A 26962-nucleotide genomic window follows, 5' to 3' on the forward strand; every position below is an offset into this window, starting at 1 on the left:
ATAATGTTTCAGAAATCTTCATAAGAAGGCAGCAAAGCTGCTTATAATTTAAGCCAGTTCATAGAACTAAAAATATAGAATTAGCATATTTTGTTAAATGGCAAAATATTCCGTGACTGATTACTCACTTTTGTTTTGTAGATCTTGGACAGTCGATATTTTATACAACTACATGTTTGCTACCCTTTCTCAATGATGATATTCTGAGTACTTTGCCCTACACGATGATATCAACGTTAGCTACCTTTCCTCCATTTCTGCACAAGGATATTATTGAATATCTTAGCACATCTTTTCTACCAATGGCTATATGTAAGTTCAATCTTACCTAATACTAGATTCTTTTAACATATTGTATGAATGGAAATTGCTTTCGCTGTTTCAGGCTGTAGAGTTTCAAGATTATAATGGAATCACTTGCTATATCCATGTGCTATGATTTAAATTGTCATTTCAGCATGATGATTATGAAGAGAACCAAAGAATGAATGATGATTAATCCTTGGAATTGTTTTATTTGCATACTTTGATCTTATAGGGTAGGAAGAAAACATATCAATGCACAGTCTGTATTACCTATATAGAAACTATGGTATTTTGTGTAACAAGGAAAAAGTATGGAGAGAGTGCTGCCTCAGGTATAGGAATTCTTATCTTTTGCATCTGAAGGCAGAAGGTTGTGATGGGAAGAGCAATAGAAAGTGTCAGGACATATAGATCCTAGTTTCAGCTTCACTTGTAAATGTGCTGTGTGGTGCTAGGCATCTCACATGGTTGATATCTCATCTCCAAAATGATGCTAGCATTAGCTTCCTGTGACAGGGATGTTGTGATGATAAAATGAGTCAAAATGTATGAAAACACTTCGGAAAATGGCTTGCAACTCATGTGCAATTTTCTGTTATAAATGTGGAGCTGATTTGAATTCTGTTTCACTTTTACAGGCTTAATTCTAATAGGCTTTCCAGACGTGAGAGCAAAGAGAAAAAACCAGACTGGGTTGTGGTTTTTATGATCAAAATCCTTCTAATGTATTTTTTAAACAAATGGATTATGAGCGGTGCCTGGGTGGCTCAGTTGATTGAATGTCTGACTCTTGATTTCGGCTCAGGTTATGATCCCAGGGTTGTGAGACTGAGCCCATCATTGGGCTCTGGGCTGAGCGTGGCGCCTGCTTAAGATAATCTCTTTCTCTCTCTCTCTCTCTCTCTCCAGGCCCCTCTCCCCTGCTCGTGCACACACTCTCTCTCTCTCTTAAAAAAAAAAAAACAAAAACAGAACTAGATTATGAATCAATCTATATATTTCATTGGATAACCTGAAAAGATTGTGGATTTAAAGTCAAACCGATGTATATTTAAATCACAGCTCTGCTGCCAAACTAGCTGTGTGGCCCTAGTCAAGTTACCTAACCTTTCTGTTTCTTACCTATGAAATGAGAATAATCATAGTAGCTGCCTGGGTGGTTATGATAATGGAGATGATTCACCGGGAATATTGGTAAGGTGCTGGCTAGCTCGATGCCAAGTGTTCACTAAGTGTCAGTTTACTGCTCTCCTTCCCTCAACTTTTGTTCCATTAAAATACCTTTATTGGTCACATTCATTTCCTAGTGACTTTTGTTCACCATTTTAACTTTATGTACTTATGATCTTATTAAAGTTGTTGCTATGTAAAAGTAGTTGGCAAACATAGGTACCTTTGAGCTACATTACTTATTTTACAGTCAAGCTTAATTTTAGCTAGGGAATTGTAGTTTTCATGTCTTGCAAAAAGTCTCACTTCTGCCTCAACTTTATGGCGATTCAAAAACATTAGCAGACTGATGATATGGTTCAAGTAATAGAATATTTGATCATTTTCTCTTTTTTTTTTGTTCTTTGTAAACTGACAAGCACTTGCTTATTGATACAGTCTTAGAATTTTATAGTTATGTTAACTGTGAAATTTAGACATAGGAATTCTTTTTTTTTTTTTTTTAAAGAATTACAGGTGGGGAGCATCTTTGTAATAATTAATCTAAATTCACTGTACCCTCCTTAGGAATAAGTTAATTGTTTAGGGAAAGGTGTTGAATATGTCAGGCCTCTGAAGTTATGCTTCACACTGATCAAGCATTGTGATGACTGGCAATTTGCTTCTTCATCCTTGGTTATTAATTTCTACTTAATTAGAAGCACAGACCCCAAAACATGCCTTAAAGTCACATTAGAATCCTTATTTATTTAAATGTGTGAGCCTTGGCAACTGAGGAGAACAAAATACTGAGTTGAGTCTACAAAATGTGTGTGAATTTTAATACTTATTGGTAGAGTAACTTGGTGTTCATTTAAATTATGAACAAGCTGTTTATGTCTCTGGGACTCCCTTGTTTTTTCGGCTGTAAAGGAGAGGTTTGGAAAGCATGTTCCATCTCTAAGGTTATTTCTAGCTTACTAATTCTAGGTTAAATAACATCAATCTTATTTTATGTAAGAGGCACACATCTTCCTCTAACCCAGTTGTTGATCTAATTCATTTATCTCTACTGCTCTGGTTTTAGTTTCTTCCTTGTGACTTCCATTTATTGTCACCATCTCTGTGGGTTGAGGAACCTTTAAATCTTTGAAAATAAATGGTAGTAATGCCCTTTTTAAGAAAAAGTTCATTTTTGAGAGAGAACGTGCACATGAGTTGGGGAGAGGCAGAGAGAGGGAAGATCGGGAATCCCTAGCAGGCTCTCCACTGTCAGTGTAGAGCCTGATGTGGGGCTTGAACTCAGGAACCACCAGATCATGACCTGAGCTGAAGTCAAGAGTTGGTCACATAACCCACTGAGCCACCCAGGTGCCTAGATAGGCTAAAACCAGCCTATTCTCTTAAACGATTGAGGTGTTTTTGTTTTGTTTTGTTTTTTGTTTTTGTATTTGTTTCTTGGCGAAGACACAGACCCAAAGAACGAGGGGATCGGATTCCAGATTAATCACGTGTAAAGGAATTGATGTGAGAACATGTATCTGTTGCCTGCATCCATGTTGTTTCTGTCTTTGGAAGTTGTTTCGGGGTCTAGAAATTGCGACCAAAACGAGAGAGGGGCATTTAACTCTTCCAGAATGTTTTTATTTCAGGACCGAGATGTTAGGGTGAAGGAGGCTGCATTTTCTGAGTGTTTCATAAAGCCTTTAAGACAAGATGGCTTTTATCTCTTTGGTGTGGTATTCACAAGGTCAAGATGTAAAATGTGGGCAGTTTTTCAGGTGTTAAATGTTTGTGTCATTAAGAACCTACAGTATGGATAAACCACATCTTCTTGATCCATTCATCTGTTGATGGACACTTAGGCTCTTTCCATGTTTTAGCTATTGTGGAGAGTGCTGCTATGAACAATGGGGTACATGTGCTCCTATGCATCAGCATTTCTGTATCCCTTGGGTAAATTCCTAGCAGTGCTATTGCTGGGTCATAAGGGAGTTCTATTGTTAGTTTCCTGAGGAACCTCCACACTGTTTTCCAGAGGGGCTGTACCAGTTTACATTCCCACCAACAGTGTAGGAGGGTGCCCGTTTCTCCACATCCTCGCCAGCATCTAGAGTTCTCTGATTTGCTCATTTTAGCCACTCTGACTGGCGTGAGTACTACATGGCAATGAGAAACAATGAAATCTGGCCATGTGTAGCAACATGGATGGACCTTGAGGGGGTTATGCTGAGCGAAATAAGTCAGGCAGAGAAGGACAAATATCATATGTTTGCACGTATAGGAGGATTAGGAGGAACTTGAAGGAGGAACAAGGGGGAGAAGAAGGGCGGAAATGGTGGGGGAAAGGGAGAGAGGCAAACCATGAGAGACTCTTGAATGCTGACAAACCTGAGGACTGATGGGTGTGGGGGGGGGGGGGGATGGGCATGGAGGAGGGCACTTTGGGGATGAGCACTGAGTGTTATGTAGAAACTAATTTGACAATAAACTATTTGTAAAAAAAAAAAAAGAACCTACAGTATGAAGCGCCGAGCTCTAAGCGGATCTAATGAAGTATTACCGCTCTTCCTGTGTAAGGGCTGTGCACGTTTATCCATTTGTCCTTCTTTCATTTTTGTCAATAAATCTGGCACTGTGGCTTTATTTTAAATCACTCCTTTTGAGATGCTGTGGAGGAAACTGCAATTTATTATGAAAATTTCTTCTGAAATAATCTTTTTAACTCCTTCCACAAATAAGATATACTTCTTTGTATTCCAAATGTGTGCAACAGGCTCTGTTTTAAAAAAAAAAATTAAAGGATTACTAAAAACTGAAAAAGTCATTAGCATTTCACCGTGGAAACCTCTCTTTTTCCAATAAAGGGTCTGTGATTTGCGGACCAACTTGAAATATGGACGTTGGGAAGATGATATGGACGTTGGCAGAGAAGAGAAAAGCTGATCCTAAATGAACATTAATTGATATAGGCTCTGTTATTTCAGAGATGATAGTAAGGCTGAACAATGATATCAGTGAAAGACCCTTCTAGTGGATCTTGGTAGCCTAGACTGTGTAGTCTCCTCCAACTTAAATTTCCTCAAAAAGTCACTTACCTTAGAAAAAATAAAGGTTCATTTAGATCTTTGCATTGACTTGAAAGCAGTTGTGGGGTCTAATTGAATACTGGTTCCAGGCTATTAGCCGTGGACCATTTTTCTTCTATTATTACAGAGGATGCCTGTGATGCTTCTATGATCCTCTGAAAACTAATAAATATATATATAAAAAGACAGTCAGGGCCCAACACCACATATGATGACATTTAAATATTCTTCTAGATCTAAAACTTGTTTTATCAGCTAATGATTGTTTTTATAAAGTTAAGCCTTACTATTCTTTAAGAGCTTTATTATTCAGTTGGTGGAAATATGTTGGAATAGAAACCCAGAAGGTCTTTCACCAATGGGCAGATCTCTTAACCTCATCAAGCTTTAGTTTCCTTAGCTGTAAAATTGTGAATTATCATGATCTCCCCTGCCTGTACCACATGTTTGTCATGAAGACCAGGAGATAACATACAGGAATGGCCTTTGAATATTGTAACATGTTAGACAAATATATAACAGACCAAATCCATAGCCATATTAGGGACATGTCACATCCATTGCAAGTAATTCCAATATTCTGCGCCAACTCACATGTTGTCCTGAAGTTTTATCATTTAAACGTTGCTTGAGAAAAGGGGCCAGCCTTTGGGTCTTGGGATTTTTTACCCCCAGAATTTGTTGTATAGTGATAATAAAGACCAGAATAGGTTTTGATCTCATAGAATCTGACAGAACGTGTTGGCATTTTTTTTTTTAGATTTTATTTTTTTTTAAAGTAATCTCTACATTCACCGTGGGGCTTGAATTTACAACCCAGAGATCTAAGTTGCAGGCTCTACTGACTGAGCCAGTCAGGCCCTTCACCTCTGCATTGTTGATGTGCACTCTTGTCTCTATGATTTTCATTGATCTAGCAGTTTACAAATATTTAATGCTGCATTGACTTTTGGGCCATGGTGTTGCAGTCTTCCCATTATGTTGAACTGATAGGCCTTTCTGAAGGCATAGGTATCTTATGCTCAAAGTCCATCTCATGGAACAGAAATACCTCTGCTTACACAGAGACGCTTGTTAATTCAGGCAATGCAGTCTGGCCAGGCACAGGAAATGGTTCTATTGGATGGCACCAGAATGTGTTTCTTCTTCCCAGATGACTCTCTTACCTTTACCCTTTAAAAAAGAATGAGGCTAGTGGGGTTTATTTAAATATATTCCAATTCAGACCACTTCTCACCACCATCTCTCACCTGGACCAGTCCAGAAGTTTCTGAACTGGTCTCCCTGCTTCTACTCCTAGCAATCCTACAGTTGTTCTCCACCAAAGAGCCTTAGCCATCTTCCAGACACGTAAATCAGACCATGTCGCTTCCTTCATCACTTTCCATCACTCTGACCAATCACATTCAGCGTCCTTCCCTACGCCACACAGCCCTCTGTGCTCTGGGCACTGCTCACCTTAGCGTTTCATTACTGTCTCTTCTATGTTCACTCCATCCAATCCACATTAGCCATTCTGCAGTTTCCTAAAGGCACTAAGCTTTCTTGTGTCACAGTAGTCCTTGTCCCAAATGGTCATTATGATTCTTCCTCACTCACCTTAGGTCTCAGCTCAAGTGTCTCGCCTTTCAAGATGCCTTTCATTACCCTCAAGCTAAAACAGGACCCTCCATCACTTTCTACCTATTCCCTTGCCCTCCTTTACATTTCTTCGGGTACTTGTTTGCCTGTTCTCTAGAACGGCTCTGTCTATAGAACTTTCTGCGTGATAGAAATGTTTTAAAAAACTCCCATGCTGTTCAATACACTAGCCACATATGGCAACTGGGGACTTGAAATGTATCTAGTGAGACTGAAAAACTGAATTTTTAATTTAGTTGAAGTTTAATTAATTTGAGTTTAAATAGCCACATGTGGCTAGTGGCTGCCATATTGGATGGCAGAGCTTGAGCATTTAAGCTTCATGAGGACAAAGGCTTACCTGTCTTGTTTATGGCTGTAAACTGTTGTTCACCAGGGAAACAACAATGCCTGGTACATGGGAGGTATGGGAAGAGTGTTCTTTGAATTTTTAAATGAATTTTGAATGAATAAGTCACTAGAACATTAGCTATGACGTTAAGTGACTTGGGCTCTTGTCCTAATAATTAAGTTGGTACTCTCATGTAAATAATCTGATTTCTCTTTATAAAATGGCCTTCCCCATATACTTACCTGCTTTTTGGGTGGGCATCATATAAGAGAACTGTACACAACAATATATTAGGAACTATAAGATGCAGGAACAGATTAAGGAATTGTTTCAGCTCATAGAGGAAAGGTTAGAAATGGTTGTTTTTATGGTGCTGGAGGATCAGGAAACAGGTCTTAAAACTTTTAATTGTATTTCCTGAGCACAATATTACATGTAAAGTTTTCTTATTTTGACTAATTCTCTTCTTCCTTCCATTGTATGTAGCTTTGGCTTTATACACCCTCACGGGGACAAGCTGCACATGTGTTCACATCATGCCTTTTTACCTAGATTCAATATATGATGTGAGCCTCTGCACATTTATTAATTAGAATTGTGGTGATTTTATTCAGTCTGTCAGATGGCTAAGCAATTGCAAGGCTCTGTCTGTTTATAGAGGTCCTGGAGCCAATTTCCGAGGGCTTGAACCAGGGGAACACTTTTAGCTTTGTGGTTGACCATACTTGTCGGAGAGCACAGATCAGCAGGGGTAAAAGGGACATGCAAAGGTCGCAGGGCCATTTGGGCTAGTCTCCAAATAGACTTCACCTAAATCATTGAGACATTTTGGGCATCTCTCCCAGTTTTAAAGGCTTCCAGGCACAGGGATTCTCAGACTCCCTTAAGAGTCGTTTTATTATGTTTTTAAAGAAACATTTATTATTAAAAAGTTTCAGATGAATTTAAACAAAGGTGAAAACACTCGTCCCAGGAGGACCATATGTGTGTGTGTGTGTGTGTGTGTGTGTGTACACACATATATAATTATTTAAATATATGTAATTATTTTTCCTCGAGTATGTCAGAGGCTAGACTTTCCTGCCACCCCGCACCCCCACCCCCTTCCCTGAACAAAGGGCACAGGGGCATCAACACTTGTTCCCGCATCTGGACACTTTACTGAGTGCTTCCTTTCTTATTTCCTATCCCTCTAGTAATGCTTCTCCCATGAGCCTCAGGGCCCGCTTGATCAGAGTCATATGATGTGCTTCTTAAACTCGTACCTTTTCTGCTTTCAAACTGATGGAGTTAAACTCTAGATATGGGCCCCAAAGCTGAATTTTCTCAAGCTCCCTGGCTAAGTCTGAGAGCAAATGCATCTTGTTCTTTAGTATTTGGCTCAAAGTTCTCTTCCTTTGATTCATCTCACTTGATTAATCGTTACCATCTAAGAGCATTGGCCTGATTTGCATATCTATGTATAATTATTAGTACTCATTTATATTGTACTGCCAAACTAGTTTATCTGCCTGAATATCACCTGCTTGGTGGGAGTAGCAGCATCCCAGCTGTGAGTGATTAATAAAAGTAAATTCAGGTAAATAGAACATAACGATAGATCTCTTTTCTTTATTTGTTTGCTTATGTCTGTAAAGCTTTTGAAAGGTCACCATCCATTGTGGTGCTCAAAGTCTTTCCTTTACGGAAAAAAAAGAATAGCATCATGTTAAATTTTCTGTCTTCTCTCCCTTATTACCTGACAAATCTTGTAGTAGTGTTTTAATGGTTCTTTTATCCATGTGTATTATTATAAGTTGCTTTATTCTTTATGGATGGAAGTGAGATATTATTTCCACGTATGGTACTTTAATGTAAAATATAATAAAATAAAATCAAGCAGATTTGTGGGTCATCTGCTTTTTTGCTGTTGCCCACATTAGTGTTTTTCTCTATTGTGTGGCGGAAACTGAGAGTTGACTGAGGGTGTCATACTCACTGTAAACTGTTCTGCTCAGGCTTTCTTGATGATCTGCCACAAAGCCTAAATATAAGGAGAGATTTCTCCTACTTCTGCAATTATCCCTGAGAGAAGGAATTCATTTGATATTTGAGTGCTTTTAAAGTTTCTCCTATGTGAGCCCTCTCTCCATTACTGGTTAGAATAACAAAGTACTCTTTGGAGGAAGCAGCTCTGTGGAGTACTATCCCAAATGACCTCCATCATTGCTAGTTTTGAATGTTTTTTGGAGTTCCCTGATGTATCACTAAAAAGGAGAGGAAAAGAAATGTAATATACTGTTGGATGCACCATAAACGAGCCACTTAAAGATGTCTTAAAAGCAGTATGTAAGCGATTATCATGTGGAGATCATGGATACACAGCTATGAGTTTTGAAGAAACCAGCTTGCTTTATAACTGAGTACATGTGGCACAGGTTAAAATGTTTGGTGACAGTGTTCTTTACCGATTCAAAAAGATTGCATTCTTTCAAACAACTTGGTTGGATTTGAAGATGGTAAGCTCTGGAAAACTAAAAAAGTGGTTCTCATGGGGATGAAGGTGCTGCTGATGAGTTAAATGTAAAGGTTTGAATAAAATTGTTTAGTGATATGTGAGAGCTGAAATGATGTTTAAATTAATAGACAGTTTCTTTTTATAATACGTGATTTGAAAATTATGTGTTAACTGAATCAATAAGGTCCCCACTGTAAGTGGACGATTATTTCACTTGCATCTCTGAAAGGTGATACATGCAAGTTGAGTTCAAAATAAATAAGCCTTCTATTTTTACCTTTATTGGTATATACTTCAACCTGCCTTTATATTTGAGCACGTGAGGATCTTGTTTTTTCTCTTTTCCACTTAGTTATAAACATCTTGGGAGTAGAGACCACATCTAAGTACCTCTCTGATAAAACTATGACATCACACTATGGCACTATTTCTCCTGCTTGGAGATTCTTACCAAATGTTTGCTGTCGATCATGACAGTTGTAATATTTGTATGCGAGGACAGAATTTGTGGTTTTATTTGTGCAAAACATCCACTGAATTGATTCGGACTTTAGCAAAAAGTTTCCTCTCAGCTATCATGCTGCATGACAAGAAGTCTACATACAGACTAATTGTGTCTAATCAAAAGATTTTTTTGTTTCAGTGGGCTCCTCAAGAAGAGAAGGTGTTCCTGCCCATGTTAATCTGTCTGCATCATCCATGCTAATGATTGCAATGCAATACACATCCAACCCAGGTAAGTGGCCTTTTGAATGGCTTGACTAATTTCAAAAACGATGATTAAACAAGATATGAAACAAGTAAGCTAGAAATTCTCATGTGGGGACAGCTCCTCTTGGGGAATACACAGCTGAGGATGTGTTACAAGACAGAAGTTCACCCTGCCTGTTGCTATTAGCAGTAATCTTGCTGGCTAGTCGTATTTTTTGAATGTTTGGGGCAAGTTTAGAACACTGACTAGAAGTTGAATGGAAGTATATAGGAATACATTAAATTAGAAATGTAAAAAAATCATCTGGAATTCTAATGACTGAAGATACTCACTGTGAATATTTTGTGAATTTGCTACTCCAGTGGCATGAATCCTTGAACATGAATCTTACTACATTTTTGATTATTTCCTTAGAACTAATTCATAAAAGAAGGATTAATAAGTTAATGGACTTGAAACAATTTCAGTAGTCTCAGTAACTACATACGAGAGTACAATAACCTGTCACTGAGTATTATCAAAGTTTGTATTCGGTCAGACAGATGAAAAACAATATCTCGTTGTTTTGACTTGTATTTCTTCTCTTAGGACTGATGTTGAATGAGTGTCATTTCCATTCATCTGTATAATTTGATTTTCATTCATTAGTATAACTGCACATGAACTTTGGGAAACAGACCTGAAAAAGAGGCTGACTGTTGGCATCACATGCTATGATATGAACTCAATTTTGATTTTTGTATATTGTTTATATGGAAAGTGAACAAATTTAGTGGCACTGTTTTCAATCGTCTGCTTAATTACATAATGAATAATAATTATGTTTTTGACGTAGGATGGGGAGTGTTTTATTTATTTTTGTTTATTTTTAAAAGTGTTTTTAAATTTTTTAAATGTTTATTTATTTTTGAGAAAGAGAGAGACACAGAGCATGAGTGAGGGAGGGGACAGAGAGGGAGACACAGAATTCAAAGCAGGCTCCAGTCTCTGAGTCCAACTTGGGGCTCAAACTCACAAACTGTGAGATCATAACCTGAGCCAAAGTCAGATGCTCAACTGACTGAGCCACCCAGGTGCCCCTAAAAGTGTTTTTTTTAAAGGTGTTTATTTACTTTTGAGAGAGAAAGAATGTGAGTGGGATGGGGCAGAGAGAGAGGGAGACACTGAATCTGAAGCAGGCTCCAGGCTCTGAGCTGTTAGCATAGAGCCGGACGCTGGGCTCAAACTCATGAACCGCTAGATCATGACCTGTGCCAAAGTTGGATGCACCAACTGAACCACCCAGGTGCCCCTAAAAATGTTTAATTTTTAAATTTTTAGCATTTATTTATTTTTTTGAGAGATGCAGAGAGTCAGAGCATGAGTGGGCAAGGGGAAGAGAGAGAGAGAGAGAGAGAGAGAGAGTGTCACAGATTCTAAAGCAGGCTCCAGGCTCTGGGCTGTCAGCACAGGGTCTGACACAGGACGAGAACTTACAAACCATGAGATCATGACCTGAGCCGAAGTCAGATGCTTAATGAACTGAGCCACCCAGGTGCCCCCAAAGTGTTTTATTTTGAAATCTTAATGCTTCTTCATTTGGAGTGTTACCCTTTAAATATGAAATGCCATGTGATTATTATATGAGTAATTAAAATGTATACTTTTTTGGAAGTTCTATCTCATATCTCACTCTGGCTTGGAGGGCCCTCAAAATGTCATTTGTATTTAATATATTTTATTTTTTGAAAACACCCTTCATTTGGAGTCTAGTAAGTTGAAATCTCATCCCGAGGCTTTGGTCCTAATTTCTAAGTTGGGAGGCAGTAGGGCAGGGGCCCTAAAATCATGAAGTTAGAGGTCTGTGGGTCGTAGCTGAGCTCACCAGTAAATTGCCAGTCAGTGTTAACCTTGAGCAAGTTTTTTAACCTCCCTAAGATCTAGCTTCCTCATTTCTAAAACAGAAATAATAATTTCTTCAATGCCTTAAAATGTTGTGAGCATTTAATGAGTTAAGTATATATAAAATGCTTATTTATGTAGCATAGTGACAGGCACATTGTAAATGCTCAATAATGAGCGATGCAAGTCGCTGCAGTCTGCCGTTTTCTTCTTGGAGTTGAGTGTTTCCCTGGGAAACCACTGTGATCAGGTTGTGTCACCTCTGTTATTCTCAAATCTGTGTCTTTATCTGTTCATGGGAATGTTTATGGCCAGCTATTCCATGCTAAAAATTACACTGGGGACCCAAAACTAGTCTTATGTTGTGGGAAACTGTTAAGAGTGAGGCAGTATCCATGAGAGGCTTTTGGGGATCAAGTGGTAGGACGTCATTTTGTCATTTGCATTTTTTTTGGGGGGGAGACAGCAAGTGGCTGCTTGGTCTTTGTAGCCCATTGTGTATCAAGGATGCAGCATAGACCTGTTCAACCGAGTAATTCTTTTGTTCACTGCACTGAGCTAGACATTGCGAAAACCACCCAGAAATACAAGGTATGGTGCTTGCTGTGGACCTTAGGTCTAATTGGAAATATGAGGCATATTCACATAAATCATTACTTTACAATGTAAAGTGCCACGTGGAGAGTACACAACATGTACTATAGACAGTATTAATTCATCAGAGGGAGACAACTCTGTGGATTGAAATGTTCAGGAAAGGCTTTGGGCCACTTGAACAAAGTGTGGGTCTTAAAATATGGATAAAGTTTTGATTGATAGGGTAAGAGGGGCAGTGTGGGAGGGCACGCGGTTGAAACACCGGGGCTCTCCAGGTGTGTTCATGGGCGGTCAGTGGACATTCGTGTGACAGCCACCTGGAGAAGGAGAGAGTGGCCTGGAACAACTGTACCTGTGAACCCACTGATGCCTTAAAGGACAAAATTCCAATTCTAGACGGCTCTTTCTGTTTCTAGCAAATAGTCACTGAATATCCAGTCTGTGCCAGGCGCCGGAGACACCATGGTTGGCAAAACAGAACTGACCTCTGCCCCTGCCTCATGGAGCTTATATGGTTGTGGTGGGAGAAGACAGTAATTATATAGTTTCAAAGGCAAATATAAAGTTTCAGCTGTGACAAGCACTTTGAAAGATGAACTTGGTGCTATGAGACCCTATAAAAGGGGATTTTTATCTTTTCTTTTTTTTTTTAATTTTTTTTAATGTTTTATTTATTTCTAGGAGAGAGAGACAGCGTGAGCAGGGGAGGGTCAGAGAGAGAGGGAGTCACAGACTGAAACAAGCTCCAGGCTCCGAGCTGGCAGTCAGCACAGGGCCCGACGTGGGGCTCGAACCCACGAACCGCGAGATCATGACCCAAGCGAAAGTCGGACGCTTAACCGACTAAGCCACCCAGGCGCCCCGATTTTTATCTTTTCTAAATGTTTATTTATTTGAGGGAGAAAGAGGCATGAATGAGCACAAGTGGGGGAGGGGCAGAGAGAGAGGAAGACACAGAATCTGAAACAGGCTGAGCTGTCAGCACAGAGCCCCACGCGGGGCTCAAACCCACAAGTGAGATCATGACCTGAGCGGAAGTCAGACGCTTAACGGACTGAGCCACCCACGTGCCCTGGAATTTTTCTTTTCTTGAAGAGGTCAGAGAGGGCTTCTCTGGGGAAGAACCTTTGGTCTGAGGACTGAAGCATGAGTAGCATTCACAAGGCCTACAAGGGATAGGGGGTTCAAGTAGAAGAGTCTCCTGTGTTAGAAGGGAGCCTGGTAAGCTGGCGGGACTGAGAGATTGGTACAGCTGGAGCTCGAGTGAGGGCTGCCTCATGGGAGCTAAGATGGTGAAAGTCTGTGGGCCAGGACATGCAGCATATGTGGGCTGTTTGGGAGTTCTGTGTTTATCCTGAGTCTAACGTGAAGGCTCTGAAGGACTTTGGGTGGTTGTACGTGTGTCACACTGACTGCAGTTGAGAATAGATTTAAAAGAAACTAGAATGGATGACTGGGTGGCTCAGTGAGTAAAATGTCTGACTTCGGCTCCAGTCATGATCTTGCGGTTCATGGGTTTGAGCCCCGCATCGGGTTCTGTGCTGACAGCTCAGAGCCTGGAGCCTGCTTCATATTCTGTGTCTCCCTATCTCTCTTTGTTCCTCCCCTACTTGTGTGCACGTTCTCTCTCTCTCTCTCTGTCTCTCTCTCTCTGTGTCTCTAATAAATAAATAAAGGAACCAGAGTGGTTGTAGATTGACCCTTGAGGAGACCTCATGTGCATGTAAAAGTTAGGGGCAGTTGAGACCAAGAAAAGTAGTATTTAAAAAGTAAAATTGATAGGAGTTGGTGACATATTAGATATAGAGAATTTTTGGCTTGCATCACTGGATGCATGTGGTTCTATTCATTGTGAAAGGAGACACTGGAAGAAGAAAACCAGACTTCTGAGGGAAGCTCATGAGATCTGTTTTGGACATGTTGTGTTCAAGGTGTCTTTGAGGGGTTGAGGGGGAGATGGTATATCTTGGATTAATACGATGTTAAATGTCAATTGTATCTCAATAAAACTGGGAATAAAAACCCTGCACACATAATCTCAGTAATAATTCTATATGACCAAAACACAACACTGCAAATAAATCAGCTTCCCCACTAAAAAAGAGGCAATGGTAATTAGGAAGTTGAATTATGAGTCTGGAACTCAGTACAGAGCTCTGGGCTAGAGATCATAAACCTTGAACCTACTCATAAGTGTTCAGTGACCTTTATTGAATTGCATGTGGATCGTAACTGAAGTTGTATATGAGTGTGAGATTGCTTAGGAGAGACCATAGAATGAAAAGTGAAGTGGGCTTATGATTGGGCTTTCAGGAACTCCAACAGATAAAGGTCTAGTGGAAGAGGATGAGCTTGCCAAGGAAACAGAGATGTTGTACCTGTTAGGATGTGTTTTGAATGACAAGCACATTTGTTGTTTACTTTGTTTACTTAGTAGGAAGTCTTGCAGATAGCGCCGCAGCATCAGGGGACTGCAGTGGCAGCTTTGTGTTTCTCTTGGGCTTCCCCTCATATTTGCAAGATGACTGCCACAGTGGGAATTGTTATATTCTTATGTAGTCACAGCCACAAGCAGGTAACAGGATCAGTCAGGGTAATTAGAGAAAGATCACCTGTTGTCCCTCTTTTATCAGAGGAAAAATGTTTCAGAAGCCCTCGAGAGGATTCTCTTTTAGGTCTTACTTGCCAGGGCTGAGTCGCATGGCCATCACTAGCTGCCAGGGGCTCTGGGACTACTTGCTTTGTAGTCTGTGGGTTGGGAGATACACAAGGAAGAAAGGGCTGTTGATAGTGTTTGAGTAGCAACGACACTATCAGCCACAGATAATAAAAGAAGGTTAGTCATGAAGTCAAGTCATGTTAATAAACACTTAAATGTTTATTAAACATCTGCCCAAGGGGCAGAGAGAGGGAAGGGGACAAAGGATCAGAAGGAGGCTGATAGCAGGGAGCCTGATGCAGGGCTCAAACTCACTAACTAGAGATCATGACTTCAGATGAAGTTGACACTCAACTGACTGGGCTCAACCTTCCCAGGTTCCCTGGGAAGAGAGTATTTTGAAAAGGAGACAGTGGTCAGCACTAATGAGTGCTTCTGAAGGTCAATTAAGAGGCAGACTGAAGTATGTGAATTGAATTGAATGACACAGAGATCATCAGTGATTAAAGTGAAGCCTGTTTCATTGCTGTGATGGGGTTGGACGACAGATTCGGGAATATACAAAACATGTATGTCTAACTAGGTGAAGGTCTCTTTCTCTCACAAGTAAACACAGGCAAATCAAAAAGCTTGCTGTTGCGTGGCTTCTAAGAATTCCTCAACATGGTAAAATTGGTCACTGCATGGTAGAAGACTCCCATTCTAATCCATCAGTCTGTTACTTGCTATTTGTTTAACCTTGAGCAAGACAGGAAACTAAGCCTGTTTCCTTAGTGCAATGTGGTAGTTATGAGATAATACATATAAGACTTTCAGCACAATACCCAGCATGTAATGAACCCTCCATAAACATGAGGTTTTATTGCAATCCTATTGGGCAATTTTTTATCCTGTGTAGTTTTTGATCACATTGAAATAAGTTTATATTCTATAATTTTTATTACTAGGGATTTTCTTTAATATTTCTTTTGTTAATAAGATGAAGGATCTCAGAAAAGGCTTGATAAAGTCAAGGGCTTACATGATTTTTGAAATGTCTGAATACTATAAGGACATAAGTAATTTTTTTATTTTACTTTTGTTATTTAAATATATAAATATATATTTATGTTTTATTTTAATTTTTGTTATTATTAAAAAATTTTATTATGGAAGTATAGCTGACTTACAACTATATCAGTTTCAGGGGTACAACATAGTGATTCAACAATTCTGTACATTACTGTGATAGGTATGGTCACCATCTGTCACCATACGATATTATTAAAATATTATTGACTGTATTCCCTATGCTGTACTTTATATCTCCATGACTTATTTATTTTATAACTGGAAGTTTCTGCCTCTTAATCTCTTTCACCTATTTTGCCCATCCTTCACCCCTCTTTCCTCTGGCATCTGCCAGTTTGTTCTCTATATTTATGAGTCTGTTTCTGCTTGTTTGTTTGTTTTGATTTTTAGATTCCACATATAAGTGAAATCATATGGTATTTGTCTTTCCTTGTCTGACTTATTTCACTTAGTGTAGTATCCTCTGGTTCTGTCCATGTTTTCACAAATGGCAAGATTACATTCTTTTTTATGGCTGAATAATATTCCATTTTGTATATTATATCCACATCTTATTTATCAATTCAGCTATTAATGAACACTTAGATTGCTGCTATATCTTGGCTTTTGTAAATGCTGTTGCAATAAACATAGGATTGCATGTATCTTTTCAAATTAGTGTTTTTGTTTTCTTTGGGTAAATACCCAGTAGTGGAATTACTGAAGCATATGGTGTTTTTCTATTTTTAATATTTTTAGGGGCATCCATATTGTTTTCCAAAGGGGTTGTACCAATTTATATTCCCACCAACAGTGCACAAAGGTCCCCTTTCCTCTGTGTCCTCACCAATACTTGTAATTACTTGCCTTTGTGATGCTAGCAATTCTGACAGGTGTAAGGTGATCTCTCATTGGAGTTTTGATTTGCATTTCCCTTATGATGCGTGATGTTGAGCATCTTTTCATGTGTCTGTTGGCTATCTGTGTGTCTGTTCAGGTCCTCTGCCCATATTTTAATAAAATTATTTGGGTTTTTCTGGTGTTGAATTGTGTAAATTCTCTATATGTTTTGGATATTAATCCCTTATCAGATATATTATTTGCAAATATCTTATCCCACTTATTAGGTTCCCTTTTTGTTTTGTTGATGGTTTCCTTTAACGTGCAAAAGCTTTTTATTTTGGTGTAGGCCCATTTGTTAATTTTTGCTTTTGTTGTCTTGCCTAAAGAGACAGAACCTTAAATATGTTGCTAAGGCTGATGTCCAAGAGTTTACTACCTATGTTTCCTTTTAGGAGTTATATGGTTTTAGGTCTCACATTTAGGTCTTTAATCCATTTTGAATTTATTGTTTTTTAAAAAAAAATATTGTGTATTTTGAGAGAGAGAGAGTGGGCATGTGCATACACATGAGCTGGGAAGGGGCAGAGAAAGAGGGAGAGAGAATTCTAAGAGGCTCCAGATGGGGGGTGGGGGGTGGGGGAGGGCTTGATTCCAGGAACCATGAGATCATTACCTGAGCAGAAATCAAAAGTTAGGCACTCAACCAACTGAGCCCCATTTTGAGTTTATTCTTATGTATGTGTAAGATAGTGATCCAGTTTTATTCTTTTGGAAATAAGTAACTTCTGACTTAACGATTAGAGTGAAAGTCATACTAATATATTTTATTATATCTCAAAGGATATTTTATCTAGTATTTATAATTCATGTTCAAATTATATTTTCTTCCTCACAGTGTATCATTGTCAATTATTGGAATGCCTCATGAAATATAAGCAAGAAGTCTGGAAAGTAAGTTTTGGGCCAAATTTAATTTATTTCCACAAACTTTATTTATAGTAAAAATTGTTCACAAAAGACAGGTCAAATTTATTGATGTCTTATTATTTGGGTGTGGCAGAACTTGGAATCCTTTCCTTCCCGGTTAACTTATTATTTAAAGCAGAAATGATATTGACAAACACAGTAGCCTGACAAAAAAAGTAATTGGATGTCTCTTACTCTTAGAATTCAGCAAATACTATATTACATGATAATTGTATTTAATTTGAAATGGTACTCAAGAACCTGTCTTCTTTCAAATAGAAGATGTGAATTGTTATGAAATATGTTTTAGGAAAATATTTTTAAAAATGCAGTGTCTGGCAAACTGGTTTCTGTTGTTCTAAAATCTTTCTTTAACATCCTGGGTAGAGAAGAATTTGTTAAAAGACAGTGTAGTTTTGCCCATTACCTGGAAGGGGAATTAGGGAGGGCTTATTTACAGAACCAATAAATAAGTAATAAAAAATAATGTTTTAATGTGACCTCATCTGAGAAACACGTAGATAATGAAATGTCAGGGAAATTAATCACCCAACCCTTCTATTGGAATTTTCACTGCTTTGGTAATATTAAGTGAGCTGTTTTTATTTGTAATTGATGATGCTAAGTCAAAACATGCTTCCTGTTTCCTTTAGGATCTTTTATACGTGATTGCCTATGGGCCTTCACAAGTGAAACCTCCGGCTGTACAAATGCTATTCCATTACTGGCCCAATTTAAAACCTCCTGGGGCAATAAGTGAATACAGGGGCTTGCAGTACACAGGTAAGAAGAGAATAGCCCTGTGATGCCCCATTTTAATTCTCTTATGCCGTATTTGCCTCACCTACTTATTATTATTTTTTTTTAATCTTGCTGGATTATATTTATGTGCCTTGGGACATGTCATAAATCCTTTCGGAAACTAGATGTTATAAAATAAAATAATGAAAATCAATTTCAAAAGCATTTATGACATCGCAGCAAATAGCCTAAGTCTTAGTCTCATTCGCTGTACACCTGGCCTGGGGTCCTAACTATCGCTAAACTCAATCAAAGGTGTGAGCAGTGAATGTTGCTGCTGATTTGCCTACCATTTAGCAAAGCCTCAGCTGGCTAATTCTGCTTGGAGAAGAAGACTTGCATGTTCGACATTACCAGTTCGTACACTTAATAAAAATGAAGTGACCGTGACAGCGTAGTTGGACAGAAAGAGTCAACAGTTGGTGAATATTTGTGTAACTAATAACCAAGATGTAAACATTGAATTTAAATGTAAAGACATATATTTACCAAACAAGCCTTAGGGCCTTTTGTTTATGTTCATATATTGTAAAATCAAAGAAAGAACCTATGGCTAATGGAATTTCTGATGCCCCTGACTGCCTTCTCGCCCCACTTAGTTGTTTACATACTTTCATGAAAACAGGAGAAGTGAATATTTTGGCAAAGTTAGCCTTTATTCAAGTTATTATGAAATTGTACACTGATGCTCTGAGAATCTCCTTCTTTCTTGGTATTACTTGTCTTCCCAAAGATGATTTGAGGTGATTCACAGGGGATTTAACTTAATTCAGATGTCTGATTTGTATTCCTGATGAAAGCCAAGTGTTAAGAGATGTTAACAACTGTTTTTTGGGCTTTGGTGGTCTTTGGTGGGCTTATTCTCAATTCAGAACAAATAATACTGGCTTTAGTGGTAGTAAAAATGTTAATTAAAACAATGAAGGTAAATAGTAAGCACTTTTTAAAAAAATGGAAATCAGTATTATTGGTGTTTTAAATCATGGATAGTAGAGAATGTTTAAATGTTGCTAAGTGGATAATTTGAATATAAAAACGAAAAATTTGGAAGCATTAATAAAATAAATGAAATGGTGGAAATATTCAACTTCTCAGTAGATCCCTGTAATATACATTACATGATATATGAACGGGGAACCAGTATCAAATGAAATTTGTTTGATAAATATTTGAAGAGTAATTATTGTGCCAGGTAATGTTTGCTGATGCTGTAAGAACTGATTCAGAACCAGACCCCATGGAGCTTACTGCCATCTGGATATGGAAACTGATCACTTATTCAACAAATGTTTATGGGGTGTCGACCGATGTTATCCTAGATGTTATTCTAGGCACCGAGCAGTAAAGTGATGAAAAAAGCCGACTGAAATCACTATGTGTGGACATGTCAGTTTTCCGGAAAAGACCAGGAAACTGCCTTACATTGTAACAGGGGCTAAGGCAGAACAAATAGAAAGAGCTGTGGGAATATGCAGCAGAGGCCTCTGACCTCGCCCTGACGGTGGGCAAGTTTGGGGAGGGTTAAGTTGTCAAGGAAGATTATCCAGTGAGTGACATGGAAGCTGATACCTGAAAGATATGTACACTCTAGTTGTCAAAGGGAGAGTGAATCCTGAGTGGATAAAATGGAAATTTGAGGCAGAAGGAACACATGGGTTCAGACTTGGAGGCCAGATATAGCACGATCCTATTTAGGAACCGGAAAAGGTCGTGTGTAGCCAGACGATGGACTGACAGGAGAGCAGCTCGAGATAAGCAGAAAGCCTGGCAAGGGCCGTGAAGGAGTTGGGATTTTATCCTAACAGCAAAAGGAAGCCACTGACAAGTTTTAAACGGAGAAGCCGCATGATGAGGTTTGCCTGTTCAGAGCATCCCAGAAGCCTGCCAAACTGCCAGCAGCTTCCGTTTACCCCTGAGACCCTACCTGCTGCGAAGAGCCAGTCAACCGTGTCTCCCCAGAATAGCTCAGTCTAGGCCTACTGAGATCAGAGCCACTCTTTCATCTTTTCTTGGCTTACCTGAACAAGATGTGTCTGTCTGCCAGCTTCCATTCTTCAGTCCATTCCTGTGATCCTACCTCCATCCACTTCCATTTCTTTCAACAGTGCGTCATTATGTGCCTGCTTCCTGCCAAGCACTGGCCAAGGCCTTGGGGTAGCGACTCTCTTGGAACCCCCATTCTAGTTGACTGTGGCATTCTATGCGGGGAACAAGAAATCGTGGGAAAAAATGAATCATTCTGGCCCATATATTACTATTGATCTAGCAATGGCTGTTTGTCAGACATTGTTCTAGCTGCTTCCATGTCACTTAATATTTTAACCTTCTCCTGACTGAGCACAATTATGGACCAAGCATCATATTGAGTTTTACAGACATTTTCTCAATTAATCCTTACAAAAAAATCTTGAGATGTAGATTTTATTTCCATGTTACAGGTGACGAATGAGACACAGAGTTTGAGTAACATCCTTAAATTCACACAGATAATAAGGGAGCACAGCTTGAATTTGGACTTAGATTATGTTCATTGAAAACCCACATTTTTCTGTTCTAACAGTGTGACATCACTTCTGTGAATTCAGTCCCTTAATTAAACTTTGGCAGGAGCATTAGAAATTTTCTACAACATCTGCCACAATGAAAGATGCACTGAAGGGTATCATCAGTATTTAGATGTTACTCTGACTCTAAATATACATTACTCTTAATAATAAAAATTATTTGGATACAGATTTTATGGGCTTAGAAACTCAAATATAAAATACTTTCTTAGGGACCAGAATTTTTCTTTTTTAAAAAGAACTTTTTAAAATACTTTCTTAGGGACAAAAATTTTTCTTTTTTAAAAAGTAAAATTAATTTTTAAAAGGAAGCATTGCTTTTAGAACAATTATAGAAATATATAAGAAGGAAAAAAGAATGTTACTACCCAGAGATGACCAGTGTTAACATTTTGGTATATTTCTCTCTAGTTTTTTGATGCATATTTTAGAACAAAATAGAGCTCATATTGTATATAATTATACAAGGTTTCCCTCCCAAGCTTTCATTATGACATTTTTAAAATACAGAAAAGTTCAAAGAATAACACTATGAACATACCTATAGCCACCTAGATTTAATGATTGTTAGTAATTAGCCATTATTTTAAGTTTACATATGTGTATATAAATTGTTTCTTTATAAGCACAGTAACATAGGAATAATTACAGTTGATATGAAGATTGAATAGTGAGGATTTGGTAATATGCAATGTTTACCTCCTTGGGGCTTATTACTATTTATCAACAACAAAACTACTTCAATTAGTTTGGTCATTGAATATGAGTCTTAAGGATGAAAAATTACAAGAAGTTTCTTGGGAATGGAAATAGCCATTCTATTGTTCTAGAACACTCTGCTTCTGTAGGCGAGAAAGAAAATATTTAGCATTTTTTTTTTTTTGTATGTATGTGACTGTGTATTGAGTAGTAAATAATTTAGATCAGCGCTGGCTGTTGAGTGGTTTCCATCTGTACTGTGGAATGAAAGATGTGGCACAAGATCTACATTTCCAAGACAGTTTGCTGCAGAAGTGATAAAACTTAACTAAAGATAAGCACTACAAGGTTAGACTTTGGTGTAGGCTACCAGATATCTAACCTTACCTTAGTACACTTGGATTCTTGAGTTGTGTACAAGTAGAAGGTCTACCAGTACTTTTATGTCATACTTTCTCCATTATTGAGTTCTTATTTATATCTTTTGTAAAATCTCCACAAATTTAAAAAAGGTATTTTAAACTTTTTTATTTGTACATTATAAGCATATGGAAAAGCACACAAATTTTTAGTATATGGGGAACATCTCCCTCATATTTACCACCATGATTACGTGCTCCTTCTATCCCAAAGGTAACCACTAAGTTGACTTTGAACATCCAAGATTAGTTTTGCCAATTTTTGAATTGTAAATAAATGGGATCATACATTATTTATGTGTGTGTGCGCGCATGTGTGTGTGATTTGTTTATGGGTTGAGCAAAACTGTGTTTTGTTCATTTTTATTGCTATATATATTCTACAAAATTAATGTACTACAGTGTATGTATTGAGTTTACTATTAATGGATATTTGTGTTGTTCCAACTTTTTGGCTCTTATAAGTAATGCTGCTGTGAACATCCTTCTATGTATCTTTTGGTGTGTGCACGCACGCATTTCTGTTAGATATATGCCTAGTGTGGGATTGGTGGATCAAAGGGTGTGCACATATCTAATTTTTTCATCTCCCTCTCCCCAGCATATATCTAATTTTAATGGATGATGGCAAACAATTTTCCGAAAAGAGTTGTACTAACTTATACTCCCATTACCAATGTATGAGAGTTCTTTTTGTCTCTATTCCACATTTTGGGCAATACTTTGTTTTCAAAATTTTACCATTTACATGTAGTTGTATCTGAAATTAATTTTTCTGTATGGTGTGAGGTAAGGGTCAATTTTTTCCTCAATGGATAGTAGACTAAACATCATTTATTGAAAAGATTGTCCTCTTCTTACTGCTTGGTACATTTTTGTCATAAACCAAGTGTTTATTTAAGGACGGTTCTATCTCTGAGTTCTTTATTTAGTTTAATTAGTGTGTTTTTCTTTTTCCCAAAACCACACTGTCAGAATTAATGTAGCTTAATAGTAAAACTTTATATCCTTCAGTGCAAGTCTTTCTACCTTGTTATAATTGTTTTTCTCTTCCTTGTCTCCCCCTACTTTCTCTTCTTCCTGTTCTTTCTCCTCCTTATTTTCTTCTTCCTACTTCATGGTTATTCCTAGCTATTTGTTAAGTTGAAGAGCTAAGTTAAACACACACAAACACATCTGAACTGCTAGGATTTTGACTGACATTGTCTGGAATCTATAGATTGATATGGGGAACTGACTTCTCTATAATATTAAATCTTCTAATCCATGTGCATAGTATGTCTCATTTATTTAGACTTTCTTTCATTTCCCTCAGTGCTGTTTTATAGTTTTCTGTGTAGGTGGTTTCACTATATCTCATGTAGTGTGTTCCTAGGTATTTATTTTTTTGATATTATTGTCACTGATACATCTTTAAAAAAATTGTACTTTCCAACTCTTTGTTGCTAGTATGTAGACATGCAATTAATTCTTGTCTGTTGATTTTGTATCCAGAAAACTTGCAAAATCACTTTTTAATTCTAATAATTTATTTGCAGTTTAAAAAAATTCCGTGTGTGCAATTATATTATTGCTGAATAATAGCAGTTTAATGTCTCCTTTTCGATCCTTGAGTCTTTTATATCTGTTGACTTATTTTGCTAGCTAAAACCTCCTTTGCTATGCTGAGTTTTAAGTTCCTTCATAGTTTATTCTTTGACCCATGGGTCATTTAGAAGGATGGCTATTAATTTCTAAACACATAGGGATTTTCCTTATGAACTTTTATATTTATTTATAGTTTGATTCCTCTGTGGCCAGACAACATACTTTGTATTATTTCATTTCTTTAACACTTTTTACACCTTTTTTTTTTTTTTAGGGCTGAGCCTCTGGTTATTTTGTAATGTTCTTGTATTTGGCAGTTGTTTGATACTGTGTTCTATATATGTCAAATAAATAAAATTTGTTAATTGTATAGTTTAAATCTTCTATATTCTTACTGCATCTTTTCTTCTATGGTTACCAAGGGTAGAATTTAAATTTTTTTTTTAATGTTTTATTTATTTCTGAGAGAGAGAGACAGCATGAGCAGCGGAGGGTCAGAGAGAGAGAGGGAGATACAGAATCTGAAACAGGCTCCAGGCTCTGAGCTGTCAGCACAGAGCCCGATGCAGGGCTCAAACCCGCAAACCGTGAGATCATGATCTGAGCCGAAGTCGGACGTTTAACCGACTGAGACACCCAGGCACCCCTACCAAGGGTAGAATTTTAAAATCTCCTACTATGGTTGTGGATTTGTGTATTCCTCCATGCACTGGCAATGTTTGCATTATTAGGTGCTTACACATTTAGGATGCAATATATATTTTTTTTAATTTTCAACGTTTATTTAATTTTGAGAGACAGAGAGAGATAGAGCGTGAGCAGGGGAAGGGCAGAGAGAGAGAGGGAGACACAGAATCCAAAGCAGGCTCCAGGCTCTGAGCTGTCATAACAGGGACTTGAAATCACAAACTGTAAGATCATGATGTGAGCCGAAGTCAGATACTTAACTGACTGAGCCACCCAGGCTCCCCAAGAAAATTATACCATTATGAAATGTATCCCTAGCAATGTCTTAGACTAATGTCGCCATACCAGCTTTCATGAGTGTTTGCATACTGTAACTTCCTCTCTTATTTTAAACTATTTTATATTCTTATATTTCATGTTTGTCTTGTGAGCAGCATAGAGTTCTATATTTTAAAGTCAATTTTAGGGTGGCCTGGGTGGCTCGGTCCTTTAAGCGTCTGACTTCAGCTCAGGGCATGATCTCCTGGTTTGAGAGTTCAAGCCCCATGTCAGCCTCTGTGCTGACAGCTTAGAGCCTGGAGCCTGCTTCAGATTCCGTGTTTCCCTCTTTCTGCCCCTCCCCTGCTCATGCTCTGTCTCTCAAAGATAAGTAAACATTTTTTAAAAAGTCAACTTTCATGATTTTTACCCTTTTAAAAATGTTTTATTTATTTCTGAGAGAGAGAGAGAGAGAGCAGGAGAGGGTCATAGAGAGGGAGATACAGAATCTGAAACAGACTCCAGACTCTGAGCTGGCTGTCAGCACAGAACCCGACGTGGGGGTTGAACCCACGAACTGTGAGATCATGACCTGAGCTGAAGTCGGCCTCTTAACTGACTGAGCCACCCAGGCGCCCCTTATGATTTTTACCTTTGTTTGGAGCACCTAGTCCATATATATACAATATAGTTACTGGCATATTTCATTTTAAATTCACCACTTTTCTATTTGCTTTCTATTTCTCCTATCTTTTCTGTGTTCCCTTTTTTTTCTCTCCTTTTTGCCTCTTTTGCACTGGTTTGAGTATATTTAAGTATTCTGTCTTTGTCTTATTGAATTATTCAATCCTCTGTAGTCTCTTAATTATTACCTTAGAGATTATACCATGCATTCTTGACTTATCAGTGTCTAGTATAAAATAGTACTTTTACCCTTTCCTGTAAAATGACATATGGTTTTACCTTTTTTTTACCCCCTCCAAACTTCCATACTATATACTCTTTCTGTTTTTTATAATTTGACAACATGTAATTATTATTGGTCTTTGCAACCAGTATTCATTTGATTTTCTTTTTTCCTGCCCTCCCACCCCCCACGTTTATATTTCTAAGCTCCCATCTGGGACTTACTTATTTTTCCTTAATAATACCTTTTTATGTTTCCTTTAGTGCCCTTCTACTCAGGATAAATTTTCTCAGTGTTAGTTTGAAAATATTTTTGTTTTGCCTTTATTTTTTAAAGCTATTTTCTCTGTATATAGAATTCTATAGCAGTGATTTTCTTTTCACACTTTGAAGATACTCCATGATCTTTTCATGTTCATTGTTTCTACTGAGAAGTCAACTGGCATTGTTGCTCTTTTGAAGGTGAACTGCCTTTTTTATTTTGAACTTTTTTCTGTTTTGTTGAAATTTAAAATTACCTTTTCCCAGTTTTATTGAGAAACAATTGACGTATAACACTGTAAGAGTTTAAGGCATACAGCATGATGGTTTCATTTACATATATTTCTTTTATTACAATAGCTATAGCTAGCCTCCATCATCTCATATAAATACAATATAAAGAAAAGAGAAGAGGAAAAAAAAAAGAAAGAAAAGTATTCTCCTTGTGTTGGGATTCACTCTCTTAACAACTTTTCTACATATCACCTGGCAATATTAACTGTAGTCCTCATGTTTTACATCACATCCCTAGTACTTATTTGTCTTATAACTGAACTTTGGAACCTTTTGACCACCTTCCTCTAACTCCCCCTCCCCCACCCTCCACGTCTGGTAACCGTGTCTGATCTCTTTTTCTCTAATTCCACATATAAGTGAGATCGTACAGTATTTGTCTTTGTCTGACCTATTCCACTTAGCTTAATGCCTTCAAAGTACATCCATGTTGTTGCAAATGATAGGATTTCCTCATTTTTAACAGGCTAAGTAATATTCCATTTTGTGTGTATATCACAACACTAGTCATTCATCTATTGATGTACACTTAAGCTGTTTCCATGTCTTGGCTATTGTAAATAATGCTGCAATAAATGCGGGGGATGCTGATATCTTTTTGAGTTAGTGTTTTCATTTCCTTTGGATACATTCCCAGAGGTAGAATTGCTGGATCGTATGGTAGGTTTTTTTAATTCTGGGGGGAGACTCCATATTGTTTTCCTTCGTGGTTGTACCACTTTACAATCCCACCAACAGTACGCAAGGAATCCTTTCCTCTACATC

At 37.9% G+C, this 26962-nt stretch overlaps 1 protein-coding gene across 2 annotated transcripts in view; it reads left to right on the forward strand.

Annotated features, from left to right (window-relative positions):
• The first annotated feature begins 209 nt into the window (after positions 1-209).
• The window catches only part of UNC79 (unc-79 homolog, NALCN channel complex subunit), a 208017-nt gene continuing 181264 nt past the window's right edge, over positions 210-26962 (forward strand). The window contains exons 1-4 of one of the 2 annotated variants that reach the window (XM_039217277.1): positions 210-312; positions 9657-9749; positions 17651-17706; positions 18375-18504. In XM_039217277.1, the coding sequence (XP_039073208.1) occupies positions 225-312; positions 9657-9749; positions 17651-17706; positions 18375-18504 (367 nt within the window). In that variant the 5' untranslated portion in view covers positions 210-224. The remainder of the gene's footprint in view (positions 313-9656; positions 9750-17650; positions 17707-18374; positions 18505-26962) is intronic. The other variant, XM_039217278.1, reaches the window with a different exon arrangement.

The sequence above is a fragment of the Hyaena hyaena genome, unplaced genomic scaffold, assembly GCF_003009895.1.
Source record: "Hyaena hyaena isolate Hyena2069 unplaced genomic scaffold, ASM300989v1 scaffold_676, whole genome shotgun sequence".
Taxonomy (NCBI): Eukaryota; Metazoa; Chordata; class Mammalia; order Carnivora; family Hyaenidae; genus Hyaena; species Hyaena hyaena.